Here is an 18,388-nt window from a genome sequence, read left to right as displayed (position 1 = left end):
TCGCTTTTTGAAACGAATGAATCTTACGATTCGATTCTTTTTACTGAATCAAATTTTACGATTCCCATCCCTATTTCTGAATCTATTTTAAATGTTGTTACGTTCGAAACCGATGAGCTCCTGGTAAACACTGCTGAGGGCGGTATCATGACAACGCGTCGTAAACAAATGTCGCGTTCCCTTTAAATAATTTGAAACAAAGTCATGAGGTGGCGCGGGGATTATGGGAAGTGTAGTGGATAGTTTTCAGGGCAGCAATCTCCGCTGCTCATCGGGGCAGATGTGGAAGACTACAATCCCAGTGGCGCCGGTGTTGCTGTCTTTGGCTCGGTTTCTGTCGACTTGGGAAGAGCGGTGCAAGAGCAAACAACACTCAGTCTATGGGTGTATGCGCTTGAGATGAAACGAGTGCCATGCAAGAAGACGCGTGTCTCTGAAAACAGATCTCAGCATGTGGCTCAAACCCGAAGAGGTGCTTCTCAAGAACGCGCTGAAATTATGGGTGACGGAGAAATCCAACGATTACTTCGTGCTGCAGCGCAGACGCGGATACGGAGAGGACAGCGGCGGATTGACAGGTTACGTTAACGTTACCGGGAACGCGCGATTGTCCGTGTTCAAGCACCATACTAGACTAGAAAAAAAGCCTCTGGTTGTTCAGTTAATATGTATCCAAATGTGATTTCTTTCTTGATGTTACACCTTCAAATACAGTTCAATTGATTTTCCAAACGATTGATTTGTAGTTTTAACCCCAAGTGCTTTTGCAGCAGGTCAAGGGTTAATGCAGCCTGGCTGATAGGTATTTTTGCAAGTTTCACTGTCAGTGGGACACTGGTGCTCTTTTGAGTGCTGACGTCACCACTGCGGTAGTCTGGCCGTGTGCATAAAATGTGCTTAAAAATGCAACATTCCTCCAGATATTATATATTTGGAAGCTGAAGTCTAAACGGGTTTAATACGGAGAATATTCAGGTAAGTCTGGACCGCTACTTCTCTTTGACAGGAGTTGTTGCGTCACGCTGTGACGTCAGTTTGTTTAGGTTTCAGGTGGATTCAGCGTGTTTAATGGCAGACGCTTTCTCACTAGTTACTCTGAAAGAAGGCCGTATTTATTGATGATGCGACTTGGGAATATCTTATCAGTAAAGGGCAACATGATTACTGCAAGTTTGATGTCATTTTAAGCCAACTTAACTGTTTCTTTTAAAAGTACACTCGTTTATTTTTTTACTTATTCAACATTAAATATTACACACAAACAACTGAACAGTTTTAAAGTTTTGATAATTATAATTATAATTATGTACATTTGCATGAGAAGTAATACCAGTACATAAATTGTTTATTTTATTTTTAAGTATATAAATATGTTTATAATTAAACCACCCTTTATGGTTGCAGTGTGTGTGTGTGTACTTTAGCATAAAAACAAAAAACATATAATGAAAAGCATACTTCAGCAAACCACCCTTTATGTTTGCATGTATATAGGCTATACAGCTGATGCACCATCAGATGTAAGTTCATGGCAGGACCACAGCTATGTCATGGGAAGTGGTGCTCAATTTTAAATCCATTCCTGCAATTAAATACAAATCAGAAGGATGGCTGAACATATTAGACATCTGAGCTGCTGCATTTAAATGCATTAGAGATTTATTGGCATTGGACTGATGGGAATTGTCTTCAGTGGTTGATGTTGGGTCACTGATGACAGCAACTTATTAATAAACTGAACTGGGCTGGATAATGACACTAACTTTGCAACATCAGCACTGTTACTGAACTGAGCTGAAACAACGCTGGACTAAATTGAGCTGAATAATGACACTATTATTATCTTCTGTAGATCTGTTTTACAGCTGAAACTGAATTTGTTTCATAACTGATTTCTTTTAACATTAACACTGTTTTGTTCTGTTATTAATGTAAAGCTGCTTTGAAACAATCTGTATTGTATAAATGGGACTTGACTTAATAAATAAATAAATTAAATAACAGTTTATTAATAAATAAATTATTAGTAATAAATGTATATATGGCCATAATTATTGTTGAGCTGATTATAGGTTTTACTCTAATTAGTAACTATTTTTTTTCCTTTGGAGTTCATCACCATGGAAACCTTTGCTTCATGGTTAAGGGACATAATACACCAGCTTCTTTCTGAAGCAGTGCAGACTAGAAATAAAATACCTTCAAAAAATAACATTAAAATCACAGACAACAAAATAACCAAAACAAAAAAAAAAAAAACAAAACAAACCGAAAGAAGTAAATCAAGTCAAACCGAACATTATTCTAAATTTTATGAATAACGTTTTAATGTAATCTCTTATGCACAGCTTGGCTGCACTTATTTCATCAATTAGATTGATGCAGAATTTCTGCAGAAATTATACTAATATGCTGATCTGATGCTCCAGAAACACGTCTTATGATCAGTGTTGAAATTAGTTGAAAATCGCTGCTATTTGTAGGTATATAATGACTACTCAATAGAAATATAGCATATTTTCTTGCTGTTGTCTTTTTATATTATCAAATTCAATTGTAGCTCAGACTGCAGATTTAAAGAAATACGTAAATTGTTTTTGTAGTGTTATGTTTGTTGTTTTATGTCATTGTTTTAGGCCTGCTGGTTGGAACTTTGGACACAGTTCTTGACTCCACAGCCAAAGTAGCACCGTTTCGCATTATACACCAGACGCCCGACTCTCAGGTGTACTGGAACATTGCCTGTGGTGAGAGATGCTGCACGCAGTGTTAATGTGTATGTGGCTCTCTTCATTTAGATCCTTATATAATGCGTGTGTGTGTGTGTAAAGGAGCATCTTTAGAGGAGATCTCACAGCACTGGGACTGGCTGCAGCAGAACATCACCAGAACTCTCTCTGTGTTTGATTCTGGCGAAGACATCACCAGTTTTGTCCAGGGAAAGATAAGGGTGAGAGGGTTATTTGGCTCCCGAACACTTTAGAATGCTTTTTTTTCTCGTTTTCGTGTTTTGTGGTATTTTAGATGTTAGTCGAAGCAGCTGGTCTTGGCTTGTTGATGTTAGTGACGATATGTTGTGTGTATATAGGGTCTGATAGCAGAGGAGGGCACATCAGCCAGTGACGAGGAGGATCCCGAACGCTTCCGGGAGGCAGTGCTGCGCTTTGAACGTCTGTTTGGTTTGCCTCAGAGAGAGAAGCTTGTAACTTATTTCTCTTGCAGCTACTGGAGAGGACGAGTGCCAAATCAGGGCTGGATCTACCTCAGCACCAACTTCCTGTGTTTCTACTCCTATATGCTGGGAAATGAGGGTAAGAAACATGCTCACCTGCTTACACATATTACCACAAGCTCTCAGTAACATTTTATGATTGTTATGATGTGAAAACAATGCGTTTATTTGCAAAAAGGATTTTTAATCTGTTGGTGTTAAGCCCCCATATATATTATTATACTTAAGTTTATGTCATTTACTCACCCTCATCTCATTCTAAACCTGTATGATTTTATTTCTTCTGTGGATTATAAGAGATGTGTCACACATAATACCTTATGTGCTTCATATGTTATGCTTTTCTCCTTATGAGTGTTATAGTTGGCATATGCCAAAATCACATACTATTCATGGTTTGTGCATTTCTTGCTTAGTGAAACTAGTGTATCCCTGGGATGAGGTGAGCCGTCTGGAACGTACGTCGAGTGTGTTGTTGGCAGAAAGCATCCGTGTGTGTGTGCGTGGAGAGGATCATTTCTTCTCAATGCTCCTGAGGCTCCAGCAGACATACGTGATCATGCAGCAGTTGGCCGACTACGCCATAGTGCGGTTCTTCGACAAAGAAACATTTAATGCTGAACATCCACTAGCCAACCCCCTTCACATCACACAGAGGTGCATTAGTTTATTCCTCTTTTACCATTCTTTTTTTTACTGTACAATTTCAAAACAATATCTGACTCTACTGTAATGTTTGCAGGGCTCTGGAAATACATGCACGGAATCAGTCATTTCGAGCATTTTTCCGGTTGCCGCAGGAGGAGAACCTTTGTGAAGTGTATGAGAGTTTCCTCTGGGTTCCATTCTGCCACGTCAATACGCTTGGGAAAATCTGTGTCTCTGAGAACTATCTGTGCTTTGCAAGCCAGGATGGTTCTCAGTGCCATCTCATCATCCCTCTATGGGAGGTGCGTATATTGCAAATTTTTCTGCAAACTGCAAAGAAGTCTGTCATTGAGACTGCCCTTGAGAAAAAGAAGTATGCATAATTCTATTGAATGTGCACTTGTACTTCAAATCTTAAAAGTATATATTTTTTAAAACTATACAGATAATATAAATGACATAAAAAGCTACCTAAGTGTACTTGGAGTGCACTTTAATGAGTATGTTTCTCAACACATGTAAGTGCACTTTGTAATAACTTTACTTTAAAGTACACTTTTAATTCGATGTTTTAATAGTTTTTTTGTTGTTTTAATAAAGCAAATGTAATATATACTTGATAATAATTTATGCAGTGTGTCGTTCAATATTATATTTAAAGTTAAAGGGTTAGTTTAACCCAAAAATGAAAATTAGCCCATAAATTAATCACTCTCATATCATCCTAGGTGTATATGACTTTCTTCTTTCAGACGAATCCAGACGGAGTTATATTAAAAACTCTCTTTGATCTTTCAAGCTGTTTAATGGCACTCGACGGGTGTTGCAGTGCATCAGTCCAAAAGAAGTGAAATAAAAAGTGCCCATCCTTAATAAAAAGTGTCTCACACAGCTCCAGGGGGTGAACAAAGGCCTCCTGTAGCGAGTTGATGCATTTTTGTAAGAAAATTATCCATATTCAAAACGTAATAATCACTTTAACAAAACATACTCAAAAACTAATTAACATAATAATATACAACATAATGACGTATGAGTCTCCTCTTGGCTTACATCGAAATCCTCCGACAAATCCTCGTTTTGTACTTCCAATTAGTGACCATTGTTTTGTTTTGATCTCTCTGCTGCGTATCCACATTCGTCACTTCTGAGCGGCACATGTGCAAAGCTGACCTCATACATCATCTGCCCAGAACTGCTTCTGTGTACAACAGTGAGCGTAGGCTACATTAAAGCGATTATTACATTTTAAATATGGATATTTTTCTTACAAAAAGGCATTGATTCGCTACAGGAGGACTTTGTTCACCCCCTGGAGCTGTGTGAGACACTTTTTATCAAGGATGGGCGCTTTTTAATTCACTTCTTTTGGACTGATGCACTGCAACACCCGCTGAGTGCCATTAAATAGCTAAAAAGATCAAAAAAAAAAATACAAATATCTCATACAGCACTCACCTGAAAAGAATAAAATAATAAAAATCAAATACAACTAGGATGACTTAAGGTAATTAATTAATGGGCTAATTTTCATTTTCGGGTGAACTAACCCTTTAATATGTTTTATATGTACTAAATTATAGCTTTATTACTACAAATGTGTGATTACAAATATATTTAAATACATGACATATAAGTTTCAATAGAAATGACAAAGTATATTTTAATTTACCATAAATGCCTGTAAGTACATTCGGCTCGCACTTAACACTTTAACCATATTTTAAACACAACAGAATCATGAAATTACATATAAAGATGTAATTAAGTTCTACTTAAGCAGGTTAATAAAGCTGATTGCATTTAATATTGGTTTAAATATATATGTTGTACTGTTATTAAATGCAGTTAGCTTTAATTTAATTGCAGTTATTATGCTGTTAAATGGCCCAAAACATTACATTATTTTTCCACTTAAGCATATTCTTTAAAAGCACAATATTTCCATAATAAGTAGTCTTTTTACAAGTATGATGAAGTGTATTTTCTTCACAAGGTTGCAGAAGCAGTAAAATTGTAAACAGTCCATCTTAGAAAATTCAAGAGAATTATTACAATGGTCTGCCTAAATTAATCAAGAGGTCTTAGTTTCCAGGTGGTTTCCATTAACGGGGGTGAAAATTAACTTGGAAATATGACATTTTACTAACAGTATCTGAGTGATAAATCCAAAATAAATATCAGTTTTGTTTTGTTTGGTTTTGTTTTTTCATAGTATGTCTTGTGGCGCCCCCTGTTGGCCATTCTCACAGTTTTACCTTTAAACTTTTCATTATCATTGTGTTTATATTTCACTAATGCTGATTAATGTGTGTTTTTGGCATTAATGTATGCCTGTAGGTGTTTAGTGTGGAGCTGCCAGACCACAATAGTCGTGCTCTTACTGTGTGTCTTCGTGGCAAGAGAGCTTTGCGTTTTTCTGAGGTTCGGGATTTTGAGCGACTCGCCTCCACCATCCGCAGAAAGTGTGGGACAGCAGGAAGCCCCCAGCATTTCATCAGTAATCCGGTAATTCCTCTACACTCCATCCACTAATATAAGAAATTGTGTTGTGGTATGCATATACTTATCATGATAATATATTTCAAAACAATTAAAAATTACAGGTAGTCTCCAAATTAAAAATATCCCATGGTATTCATGGTATGATTTTTTGACAACTGTAAAAATGCCAGAGGAGACTAGATTGCATGTGTGTTTTTCTCTCTGAGGATGAGGAGGGTGTTATGGTGGGGCAAAGTCAAGCCGTCAGCACTGAAGCTCTTATGAACGTCTTTCATCCACATGATGCAGAAAACCTTGACCCCAAAATGGTACAGATAACCTTATTACAATATTGGTATAATGTTAGTATAGTGAAGATGATTAATGTAATCAAAACGTGGTATACTACTGTTTAAAGGTTGGAGGTCAATAAGATTAGTATAATAATTCAGCAAGGACGCATTGAATTGATCAGCAATGACATTAAATGCATTTATAATGTTACATACAGTAAGATGGTCATTTCAAATAAATGCTGTTTTTTCTATTCATCAAAGAATCCTGAAAAAATTTATCATAGTTTCCTCAAAAATATTGAGCAGCACAACTGTTTTCAACATTGATAATAATAAGAAAAGTATTCTTGAGCACCATATAACCATATTATACTGCTGAGATTCAAATTACATTTTAAAATATATTCAAATAGAAAACAGTTATTTTACATTTTTATATTATTTCACAATATTACAGTTTTTTTAACTGTATTTTTGGTCAAATAAATTCAACCCTAGTGAGAGACTTCCTTCAAAAATCTTAAAAAATCTTACTGACCCTAACCTTTTGAATGATAGTGTATGTTTTTAATTAGTAAGGATCCCACTGTTGACATGGTAATATTGTGATTGACAGCTGAAGGAGCGAATGAAGGAGCAGTCGTGGCAGATTCATTTTGCTGAATATGGCCGCGGAACTGGAATGTTTTGCACCAAAAAAACACGTGACCTCATTGTACGAGGAGTTCCAGAGACTCTCAGAGGAGAACTGTGGATGCTCTTCTCAGGTGTGTGTTGTTCTGGTTGTGTGCATGTATGTGTAGATGTGTGCTACAGTTTGTACTATTATGTTTGCATGTGTTATAGGTGCAGTACATGACATGGCCTCTCATCCTGGGTACTATGGGCGGCTACTGGAGGAGTGTATGGGCAGCAGCTCACTTGCGTGTGATGAGATTGAGAGAGATCTGCATCGCTCCCTCCCAGAACACCCAGCATTCCAGAGCGACACAGGAATCTCAGCTCTTCGCCGTGTCTTGACTGCCTACGCTCATCGCAACCCCAAAATTGGCTACTGTCAGGTAACAGCACACACACGTACAGCTTTTTCATTTAGACTAACATGTGGTCTAAGCATCAAATTGCACAGTTTCTAGAACATCTGATTTATCTTGTTCACAAAAATGTTAAAAAGCAAAGAAGATATGCAAAGTGAAGTCTGTGATTTCGAGGGATATGGTGACTGCATAGAATATTTTCTTTTTTTAAGTGCTAAGGAAACCAAATTATTTTTATTTATATTCAATTTGTATATACTGTACAACTATGTTACAAACTCTTAGAGGGACTGTTCACTTAAAATTAAATTCTGTCATTTTAAATGCATATTTTGTTTTTCACTTTATTATTAAAAATCTCTTTCTCTCATACTAATAAAAATTATATTTTTATATTTTATAGCTATGTCATGTTGTGATAGAAGAAACACAATATCTCACTCGTTCTCTATATGTCGGTCTGTCCAGGCAATGAATATCCTGACGTCTGTGTTGCTGCTGTATGCTAAAGAGGAAGAGGCATTCTGGCTGTTGGTTGCTGTGTGTGAACGAATGCTACCAGACTACTTCAACCGCAGAATTATTGGTATGTGTGTCTGTCAGAGCTGGTTATACAAATCTCATACCTGGAGGGTGATGAAATCATCTTCATAAACCTGCAGGTTGCCATTATAACAATGCCAATGGAACTATAATTGCTCTCACAACTGAAGTGTATTATAATACTGAGTTGTTAAGGTTTGCCATACAGTTTTCAAATGATCAAGTTTTTTTTCTTGTTAAATTCTTTCTCCTATTCTGTCTGCAATTATCTCTGCAATTCTGTTTTTTGCTGCTAGCGGCAGTTAACTGAATCTATTAGGGCTGGGCGATATATAGCTAAAAAATTTATCACAATATAATGTTTCCACCTTTCTGAACCGCGATGATTTTTACAAAGCTCATCATTCTGAAAAGCGAGGTTTGTTCTGATTGGCCAGGTATCCGGTGCGTTGTGATTTGCCGAATGCCTCAAGCATGTGACGGAAATTTTACACCCCTTACCATACCATGTGGCAACAGCGAGAATAAAAGTTACACCTTCTTTCTTTGGGCGGCATTATGCAAATCTTCCCACATCGTAACGTAGACATGTGGGGGCGTGTTAGAATGAGCTGTTTTAGGTAGGAGTGGTTGACTCTTAACTATAAAAAATAACACCTCTTATTATATAATACATTATTCTTTGCAACTTTACAGATCTTCTTTATGCACCAAGAGCTTGTAACACTACAAAGAGAAAGGAAAAATTGAAATCGCATCATATGACCACTTTAAGGAAACTTTTGGCCTGGAGGGCGCAATGAGCAAAATAATGCACCACATTGAAATGTTTATTCAATGCAATGAAAATAACGGCTGCCTATAAAAAAGTACATACCGGCTAAACTAATATTTAGAAATCAAATATAATTTTGTAAATTGCGTAAACAATATGAACAAAACAGCATCATGTATTTATGCATAGCTTAATACATATAGCCAAAGCGCCGATCACACGATTGCATTTAAAAACATATGAGATGCAGTGGAATGGAATAAAACCCCCCACAAATTCTCAAGACATGTTCTCGCGACTTTTCTAGTTGAACCTCTTTTTTTTTTAGACGAGTGCAACAGTCATAGTTGTGCATCTCAAGAATGCACAGAATATGCGTTCTGTGTGAATGGCTTGGTTTCTGTTTTAACTTAAACAATATCTTATCTGCATTGAGCTTCTATATTTCTATAATATTTTGAATGAAAACTGCAGCAATGGCGATCTTGTGGTTTCAGCTGGATATAGACTAGCAAAAAGATTAAAATGCAACAATGACACTTACGTCATCACTACATATTGTGCGCCACCGATAAGGCTCCCTGACACACCCCTTAAATTCAAATACACAGTTTTTGCATTCGAATGCAAATTTTATTTTAAATTCGACTAATATTCCTTTTTTTTATTCACATTCTCCTCATTGCAGGCAGGCACGGCACTCATTGGCTGTCTGCTTGTCATTCATAACGCACCTTTAAATGAAAAGGGCGTGAAACTGTGATATATCGAAAACAATTCTATCGTTATCAATGATGGTGTACCGTCGTAAATATCGGTACTGTTTTATCGCCCAGGCCTAGAATCTATTTATTTTTGCATGCAGTAGTATTCAAGTCTGTGTGTGTGTGTGTGTGTGTGTGTGTGTGTATGTTTTCCAGGAGCCCTGGTGGACCAGGCTGTGTTCGAGGAACTGATCCGTGAGCATTTAACTCAGCTGACCGAACACATGACAGACTTGTCCTTCTTCTCGTCAGTGTCGTTGTCATGGTTCCTGACTCTCTTCATCAGTGTACTGCCAATAGAGAGCGCTGTGAATGTTGTCGACTGCTTCTTTTATGATGGAATCAAAGCCATCCTGCAACTCGGCCTTGCTGTCCTTGACTATAATATGGACAATCTGCTTTGTTGCCATGACGACGCAGAAGCTGTCACAGTCCTCAACAGGTGACTGGAATGTTGTCCTTTTAACATGGCCAAAGCATGTTGGTAGCAAGCTACATTGTCAGTTATGTTTTGTGCAATTTTTTTTTATTATTTGCAAACTCAACCTGTGCTATATCTAATTTAATCCTTCAGGTTTTTTGACAGTGTCACAAATAAAGACAGTCCCCTGCCAGTTACAGTACAGCATGCTTCTGCTACAGCCAATGACAAATCAATACAAAAGGTTGACATCAGCAATCTCATCAAAGAAGCCTATGAGGTAAAGCTACATACTTTAATATATTGTAGTGAACAATAAAAGCCATATTCTTATCAAAGACTTTAGCTCTGGTTTTACCAAAACATGTAGTAAGAGCAGAATTTTTATTATTTTTAAGGTAGTGAATTTATAACAAACTGTCTGTACAAAGTGACTAGTAAAATGAATCTGATGGGAGCATCTGATGTCTTTGTTAATGCTTTGGCAATTAACACCTGTACTCATGGTGACACATTTTATAGGACTGTAAAATCTGAATATGCAATTAAAAGGTGTACATTTTCAGAGCACCTGAGAATTCAGACACTTTCAAACTGGTCAGTTGCATGGAATGAGGAACCCCCCCACCCTCCTCTGACAGGAGTTCTGGGGTCAGCAAATGGAAGGCCTGAAACAGATGGTTGCTCAGACTAATGAAGTTTCTTTATTTCAGAAATATGGCGACATTCGAACAGAGGAAGTGGAAAAAATGCGGAAGAGGAACAAGCTTTATGTCATTCAGACACTAGAAGACACAACAAAACAAAATGTAGTAAGTTCAAAAGCTGTGCTATATGCACCTTATTCTTATATTAATAATATAATAATATAATATTAAACAAAGCATTATAATTTTCCAAATAAATAACTAAAATATAAGATTCCGCACTTGCATTTATAGGTCTCCAAAATAGTAAGAAATTCATATATAACTTTTTACTCATGTTTTGATGCTAATTATCTCATTTGTAACAGGACGGGACGGGGTGGTGGGGTGAGAAACATGCAAATTAGAAGCTGCCTTGTAAAGCTACATTCATAGAGTTGTATGGCAAATTAGATTTTGGAAAATATACTTTACCATTCAAATGTTTGTAAGCATTAATTATTTTTTTAAGAAACGAATTTATTCAGCAATAATTCAGAGTCAGTAAAGATATTTATATTGTTACAAAAGATTTTGGTTTAAAAAAGACAAAAAAAAAAAAAAAAAAAGAAATATCATATCATAAAGATAATGAAAATTCAATTTTTCAATTTTATTTGTATAGCGCATTTATAACAGCCCCCAGGCTGACCAAAGTGCTTTACAGAAGAGTAAGAATATTACACATACATGAAAAATAGACCAGACAAACATTTAAAACCACCCAAAATTTAACATATCACAGTAGTCAATACACTAAGGAAAATAAAAAAGTTTTTAGCAAGGACTTAAAAATAGACAAGGAAGGGGCCAGTCTAATCTCTAAAGGCAGGGTATTCCAGAGTCGTGGCCCTGCCACCGCAATGTGATACTGAAGACTGGAGAGCAGTAATGATGCTGACAATTGAGCTTTGCCATCAATTGAATTAATTACATTTTAAAATGTATTTGAATAAAAAACCATTCTTTTAAATTGTAACCATGTTTCACAATATTACTGTTTTTACTGTATTTGTGATCAAGTAAATGCAGCCTTGGTGAGCATAAGAGACTTCTTTCAAAAACATTTTATTTTATTTTCATATTGTTTGCACATACAGTGGCAGTAAAGACTGTTGTCCATGGTAAATTGTTTAATTGTCTGTCATTTGTGTCTTATTGTTTCAGTTGCGTGTTGTTGCTCAAGATGTGAAGTTCAGTGCTGCTCAGCTAGACGAGCTCTACATGCTTTTTAAGGTGAGTTTGTGCGTTTCAGTGTCTAAAGGCCGCAAAATGCCGCCGCAGCCACACAAACTGTGTAAGCTAATATGTGTCTTTTGACTGTTTGTGTTTTACAGAGGCAGCACTTTGTGAGCTGTTACTGGTCAGTGTGTAGTCCTGCCCTGCAGAACCATGACCCCAGCCTGCCATATCTGGACCAGTACCAGCTGGATCAGTCCCAGTTTAGCAGTCTGTTTAACCTCCTACAGCCATGGACCACACACACGCACGCACGCTCACTGGCACGATCAGCTTTCCGGCTTCTGGACAAGAATGGAGACGGACTTGTGAACTTCAAAGAATTCATATGTGGTCTGGGTAAGAGGACCCTAACCCAGGAGTAAACTGACTGCCCTTTGACCTTTCACCTCAGTACATAGCAGCTTGCTTTACAACCTGTCAGATTCATTCAAGAGTGTGTGTGTGTGTGTGTGTGTGTGTGTGTGTGTGTGTGTGTGTGTGTGTGTGTGTGTGTGTGTGTGTGTGTGTGTATCGCAGATATCCTAAACAACAGATCATTCACAGAAAAACTAAAATTTCTCTTCAAACTTCACCTTCAACCAGGTAAATGAATTTTATGATCTCTGCCAATGTGCTATAATAAAAGTTTAGTGTGAACATAAGATATGGTTATGCATGTATATGATTAAAATCTGTATATATGTCCCCTCTACAACCTTAAACAGTCTCAATATCTCAGTAACCCTTAATAATCTATATATCTGACCCATGTATAACCCTGCATAATCTGTATGTCTAACCTATCTATATATATGTATAACATATATATCTAACCCCTCAGTAATGCTTAATAATCTATACAGTGTAATAGTTGGGTCAATTATATAATCTATGCACTTCTATAACCCCATTTCATCTATATATCTGCCCGCTCTATGATCTTGTATAATCTATATCTAACCTCTACATTTCCTTTATTTGTAAATTTTATATTTTGTTTGTTAGTTAGTTATTAGACTTTTTTTTTTATATACAAAGGAATTTAAAGTACATACTTTGTTATTTAATGCCAGTAACTTTGGATTACTAGCCTGGATCTGTAATTACTAAAATACCAGCACTTTATCTAAATCCCCGTCGCTCTTGATGGTGATAAGTTCATGTAACATGTTTGTGTTAACTGTGCCTTTTTTAAATAATAGCCAATTTCTCCATAACTTATGACAGGTCTTGACTGACACTTTTTTACCGATTCGAATAAAAGTAGAAGAATGTGTGCATATCTGCGTATTTTGTGTGTTTCTTCAGGGACCCAGGAGTTTAAGATTTTACCATCATCTAGATTTTTTCCTCCGGCTGAAGATCACTCTTTCTCCACTCGTCTTTCTGGTCAGCTTTCACTCCTTTCTGTGGCTCCTTATGCCTCCTTTCTTTTCACTCTTTCTTCTTTCTTCTGGGTGTGTTATAATGTCAGTGTTCTTAAGTGTAGTTTTAAATGTCTGTGTGTTGTGTGTAGCATTTTTATTTGTACTTTAGAGGGACTTGTCTCACCTAACCTCCAAGCAGCTAGATTTCTAGAAAACACACATCGTTTTGGTGTTTTAACAAGAAACAGAAACTCAAATCCCTGCCCAGCCTTAAAAGCTTTTAAAATATATGTATGCATGTATCTGTTCAAGCATGTGTGCGTATCTCTGTTTCGTGGTTGTAAATTTTTTCCACTCTTTAATGTAGATTCTGCAGAGGATGGAGTGATCAGAAAATGTCCAGAGAGAGGTGAAGTATTCATCACTGTCCTCTAATCATGTTCTTTATATAATTTCAGACAATATCTCAAAATAAACCATAACAGGGTGGTCAGGGTCACTGTGCAATGACCAAAATACTGTGCCCTTTTACTTGGATACTTGTCAATAAATAAAAAGACATCAATTATAGACATAAAATATTTTAAAAAATATTTAAGTTAAAAAAAGATTGATTGCCAGTCCAGGGAGCTGTTTACAAATCTGATGTATTTTGCCCTTCAGGTCATGCAAAAGTAGATCTGCAGGAATATCTGAAACAGTGGCAGGAAGACTTGCAGCGGAGAGAGGAGAATATTAAAGATCTGCCCAGAATTAATCAGGTACACACACACAAAATGAAATTGTGGTAAGAATTAAATGTGTACATAAATCTGAAATGTTTCCATTTTAAGCAACTGCACAACTGATATTTGTAGTACTATGTAGTGTTGGGAAGTCAGATTCATTTTAGTGGATAGATTTATTTGGTCCAATAACAATTTACAGATTTCCTGCATGCCATTATGAGTCACCTTCTTTCTTGTAGCAAAATATTCATTTGTTATGTGTGTGTGTTTCTGTCTGTCTGTGTCTATATCTATAATTTTTTTTTCTCTTGTTCACCAAGGCTTACTTTTACTTGTAATTACTTTTTTAATTGTTATAATATTAGGTTTTTCTTTTTGTTTACATTTTTATCATTTTCAGCAGCCATTGAGCCAGTCTTCAGTGGCACATGATCCTTCAAAAATCATTCTGATATACGGATAATAAGAAACAGCTTTTATTATCATCAGTGTTAAAAACAGTTGTGCTGCTTTATATTTTTGTAGAAACATTTTTCAGGAGTCTTTCATGCATCAAAAGTTTGAAAGAATACCATTTATTTATGAAACTTTATCAATTTAATACATCCTTGTGAAATATAAACATGAATTTATATTTTTTTTAAAAACTTGAAACTGTTAAGTGGCAGTGATTATATAAACTATTTCCTATGTATGAAAATGAAAAAAAAATGTAGTAGTAAAAAATATTGTAAGTGTACATTTAATAGGAATATGAATATATTTTTAGTATGAGTATGAGCATTTAAATTCTGAAATGGCACATCAAGATGGTTCCTCATGCTTATTTGAGTACAGAACCTGGTTGGCTTTGTCCTGATCAATGATGATTCCACAAGTACTTTGAGGTGTTTGACAATATTTTCATCAGTGTCCATTCTCTGCTTACTAACCTTGTTCAGTGCAGTTCTATTCCTATTCTCTGCCATAGTCTGTCTGCTCTTACTGTTATTTGTCTTGAGCACACACAAACTCAAGTGGAGACTTGTCTCCATTTGAAATGTAATAGGAGTGTTGCCCATGGTAACCTCTACAATGATTTGTTGTCATTTCTGAACACATTTGTACTGGTCAAGCGATATAAATAGAGTTCAGCTTAATTAAATAGACTGTATGTGTTCCAGGTGCAGTTTATTGGTTTGACAAAGACCCTGTACGGAGTGTTCCACGGTGATGAGGAGGAGGAGAGTCTGTACCGTGCTGTGGCACGAGTGACCAGTCTTCTGTTGCGCATGGAGGAGGTGGGGCGGAAGCTACAGGAGAGCAGCCCGCAGAAAATGCCCCAAAATACACCCACCAGCACGGCTCAGCCGGAGACCTCCCCAACATTACCCACCAGCCCTGAGACCGAAACCCTCACTGAGGGTGAAGGCAACCAACCTGATTCTCCAGTCAGTCAACAAGAAACTGCCCCATCCCACTCTGACATTACCCCGACCTCAACCTCACGCCCTTCTACGCCCACCAGCAGTCCCACCGGAACCAGCAGCCCCGTGTTGGACACGCCAACAGACACCCCCAGCTCACCCTCTACGCTCAGAGACGGGGACTGGAGTTTCTCCTTCGAGCAGATTCTTGCGTCTCTACTGAATGAACCGTCTGTCGTTCGCTTCTTTGAACGGGCCATTGACACAGATTCTCTGATTGCACATGCACGTAAAAACCAGCTTAAAGATGCACACTAACACACTATATCAGAGCAATCACAGCAAAACACTGCCCTAAAAGCCATAAACCCTCTCCCTTCCTCTTTATCTCTTTCTGTGTGTTTGTGAAACACTTATGTCCGTTACAGATGAGGAAATCCTTTTATTTATACACACAGACACATATAAAGGACAAGTACAAATCAAAGGGACAAAAAAAAGGAGAATAGAGGTATAAAATTATTCAGATTGCATAGTATGAAGTAAAACGGGTATGAGGTATTTTAATGTAATATAAAAGTTTAGTGTTAATTGTTATTTGAGTAACAAAAATAATTGGTGTGAGATATTGTGATATAATGTAGATGAAGGTATTGTGAGGTAATACAGATGACTAAATGAGGTGTTATAAATAATAGTCTAAATGGCACGTGTGATTTGGGATGACGGCATTAAAAAGGCTTTGCCTGCTTTATCCAATGAGTAACCTCAAAACATCCCTCAAGCTCATATGAACATGCACCATGTCTGTTATTCCCAGCATGACCTAACACACATAAGCACATGTAGGACCACAAAAGGAAGGATGATTCTAAGGGAAATCAAAATGCTATGCTGTTGAACTGCTAATGGCTGAAAAAAATATATTGCTTGAAAATTCATTCGACACATGGGTCGCCTTACATTACTTTCCTTGCTCAAATGATCTATGAAATGAAAACATTGTTCTTTCTTTAGAGGCTTAATTAGGAATGCCCAAAATGGTTATGCTAATCGGAGTTTAGTCTACATCATATAATATTCCTCTGCACTGAAGGTCTGTATTAGGATTCCAGATTATAGTTATGTAATTGTGATTCACTGAATGTGTTTGTGTCTACAAACTGAAATATGTGGTTTATGCCTTATTAGATTTTGATTCAGGACTTAAGTACGAATATCACAAGTGCTTCCATTTAACAAAACCTATTTCATCTTTAAACATTTATCACAGTCATTTTGGAGATTAGTTTCAAAACAAGAAGTATATTTTCTGCTATTATTTTACAGATTAAAAAATATCATACAGAGCATACTGAAATGCTTTAGTAAAAAAATATTAAGAACTAATCCGCTGTAAATTATATGCAAAGTGAATAAGTAATCTGTGTCAGTTCATGTAGTCAAAGTTGTAAGAAACATTAAGTGATAAATCACTTCACCCGTCATAAGAGATGTCATAAGAGATGTTGCAGAATTTTGAAATTTGTGTAAATGTTGAGAGCTTGTGGTGAGGAATGCAAGAAAGGGAAGCTGGTATTTTGTGGTTATTCTGTTTGAAGTTGCGTCAGGTCTACACCAGCTAAACAAAGTTCTGTGTGTAATAAAATAATTATGTTCTTCTAAAGCTAAAAGGCACCTCTGAGTAGGAAGCCATAGTCCTTATTTTACATTCGAATTTATTCATCTAAGGAAGTTGTTCTGGTTTTGCTTTTTTGCACGCTAACCACCAAAGTCCATAGAAAAACTTCTTGGCATGTTGCAGGAGTTGCATTGAAAGTTAAATTATTAGTGTTTCATCTCAGTGTCACGCTCTTGCCGAGTATTTGATATTTGCTTCATGTACTTCAGGGTAATAGTGTGGTCATTTAGATTTTTAGTTTAATTTTTAATTTATTTATTTTTGTCTGAAATATTTATATTTGTTACAGTCTGTTTGTGCCTCATAAACTGTCACATTATGAAACTTTAATGATAAAATAAAATGTATGAAGAAAGGATCCTCCCTCTCTATTTTTCTCTCCAGTTTCGCTAATCTCTAATGTTTTTGTAGGACTGACATCGCTGTCGATCCAGGAACCTGGGAATATGAGCCTCCTGGTACAATGAGAACGAAATAAGCAGGACGTCCACAGCGCTGTCAATAATAGTGTGATCGATCCCAACTAAAGGTACAGATGTGATCAATGCAAGACTACATGCATTCAGATAGGTCCCTGCTGTGATGCTGAAGCTGCCTTTGATAAGTCACAGTTTCTGGGGTAAAATAACATGACTACTGACAAGCTGTTTTATTGACGGCATAAATGCTTGTAAATAATATTTAACGTTTTCGTCCATTCATTATTTGTAGCACACCAGCCACTCAATAATCGCAATAAGCCTGTTTTGTTACTTTTAATATAATACAATAAATGTGTTTTTCTGCTCTTTAATGTGACGTGAGATCACTGTATTCGCCACAGTTCACGCGGCATGTGAATCAATCTTTTTATTCATTTATTTATTTATTGGAGTAGGTGGTATTTTCACATGAATTAACTTTATTCACTGTGGGAAAAAAAAAAACGGAAAGAAAGAAGCCCCCAAAAAACGGAAAGAAAGAAGAAATAGGATGCTCACATTCTAGTTGTAATTAATTTCATTTAATTCTATGGACCTTTTTCGGTAAATTCATACACAATGTCCATGGTGTTTAATTTAAGTCTTCTTGTGGAAATGCAGCGTTTACACGTATAGTT

General features: G+C 36.6%; 1 protein-coding gene across 2 annotated transcripts; it reads left to right on the top strand.

Moving 5' to 3' along the window:
* Positions 1-185: 185 nt before the first annotated feature.
* On the top strand, positions 186-17,647 carry LOC109090036 (TBC1 domain family member 8B). Of its 2 annotated transcripts, XM_042754227.1 has the most exons (21): positions 186-578; positions 2,637-2,747; positions 2,832-2,950; positions 3,089-3,311; positions 3,649-3,889; positions 3,975-4,182; positions 6,221-6,388; positions 6,592-6,693; positions 7,277-7,427; positions 7,507-7,721; positions 8,166-8,283; positions 9,936-10,221; positions 10,354-10,480; positions 10,914-11,012; positions 12,054-12,122; positions 12,224-12,464; positions 12,645-12,710; positions 13,416-13,496; positions 13,842-13,883; positions 14,138-14,235; positions 15,366-17,647. In XM_042754227.1, exons 1-21 carry the CDS (start codon positions 452-454, stop codon positions 15,924-15,926), a joined length of 3,453 nt encoding a protein of 1,150 aa, XP_042610161.1. In that variant the 5' UTR covers positions 186-451; the 3' UTR covers positions 15,927-17,647. The 2 variants fall into 2 exon arrangements, with proteins under 2 accessions (XP_042610161.1, XP_042610162.1); XM_042754228.1 differs by lacking the exon at positions 13,416-13,496 and having other exon boundaries at positions 187-578.
* The last annotated feature ends 741 nt before the right edge of the window (positions 17,648-18,388 follow it).

Source organism: Cyprinus carpio, chromosome A5, assembly GCF_018340385.1.
Source record: "Cyprinus carpio isolate SPL01 chromosome A5, ASM1834038v1, whole genome shotgun sequence".
In the NCBI taxonomy this organism is placed as follows: Eukaryota; Metazoa; Chordata; class Actinopteri; order Cypriniformes; family Cyprinidae; genus Cyprinus; species Cyprinus carpio.
Note: the sequence above shows the minus strand (reverse complement) of the source record. Positions and strands in the feature narration are given on the sequence as shown.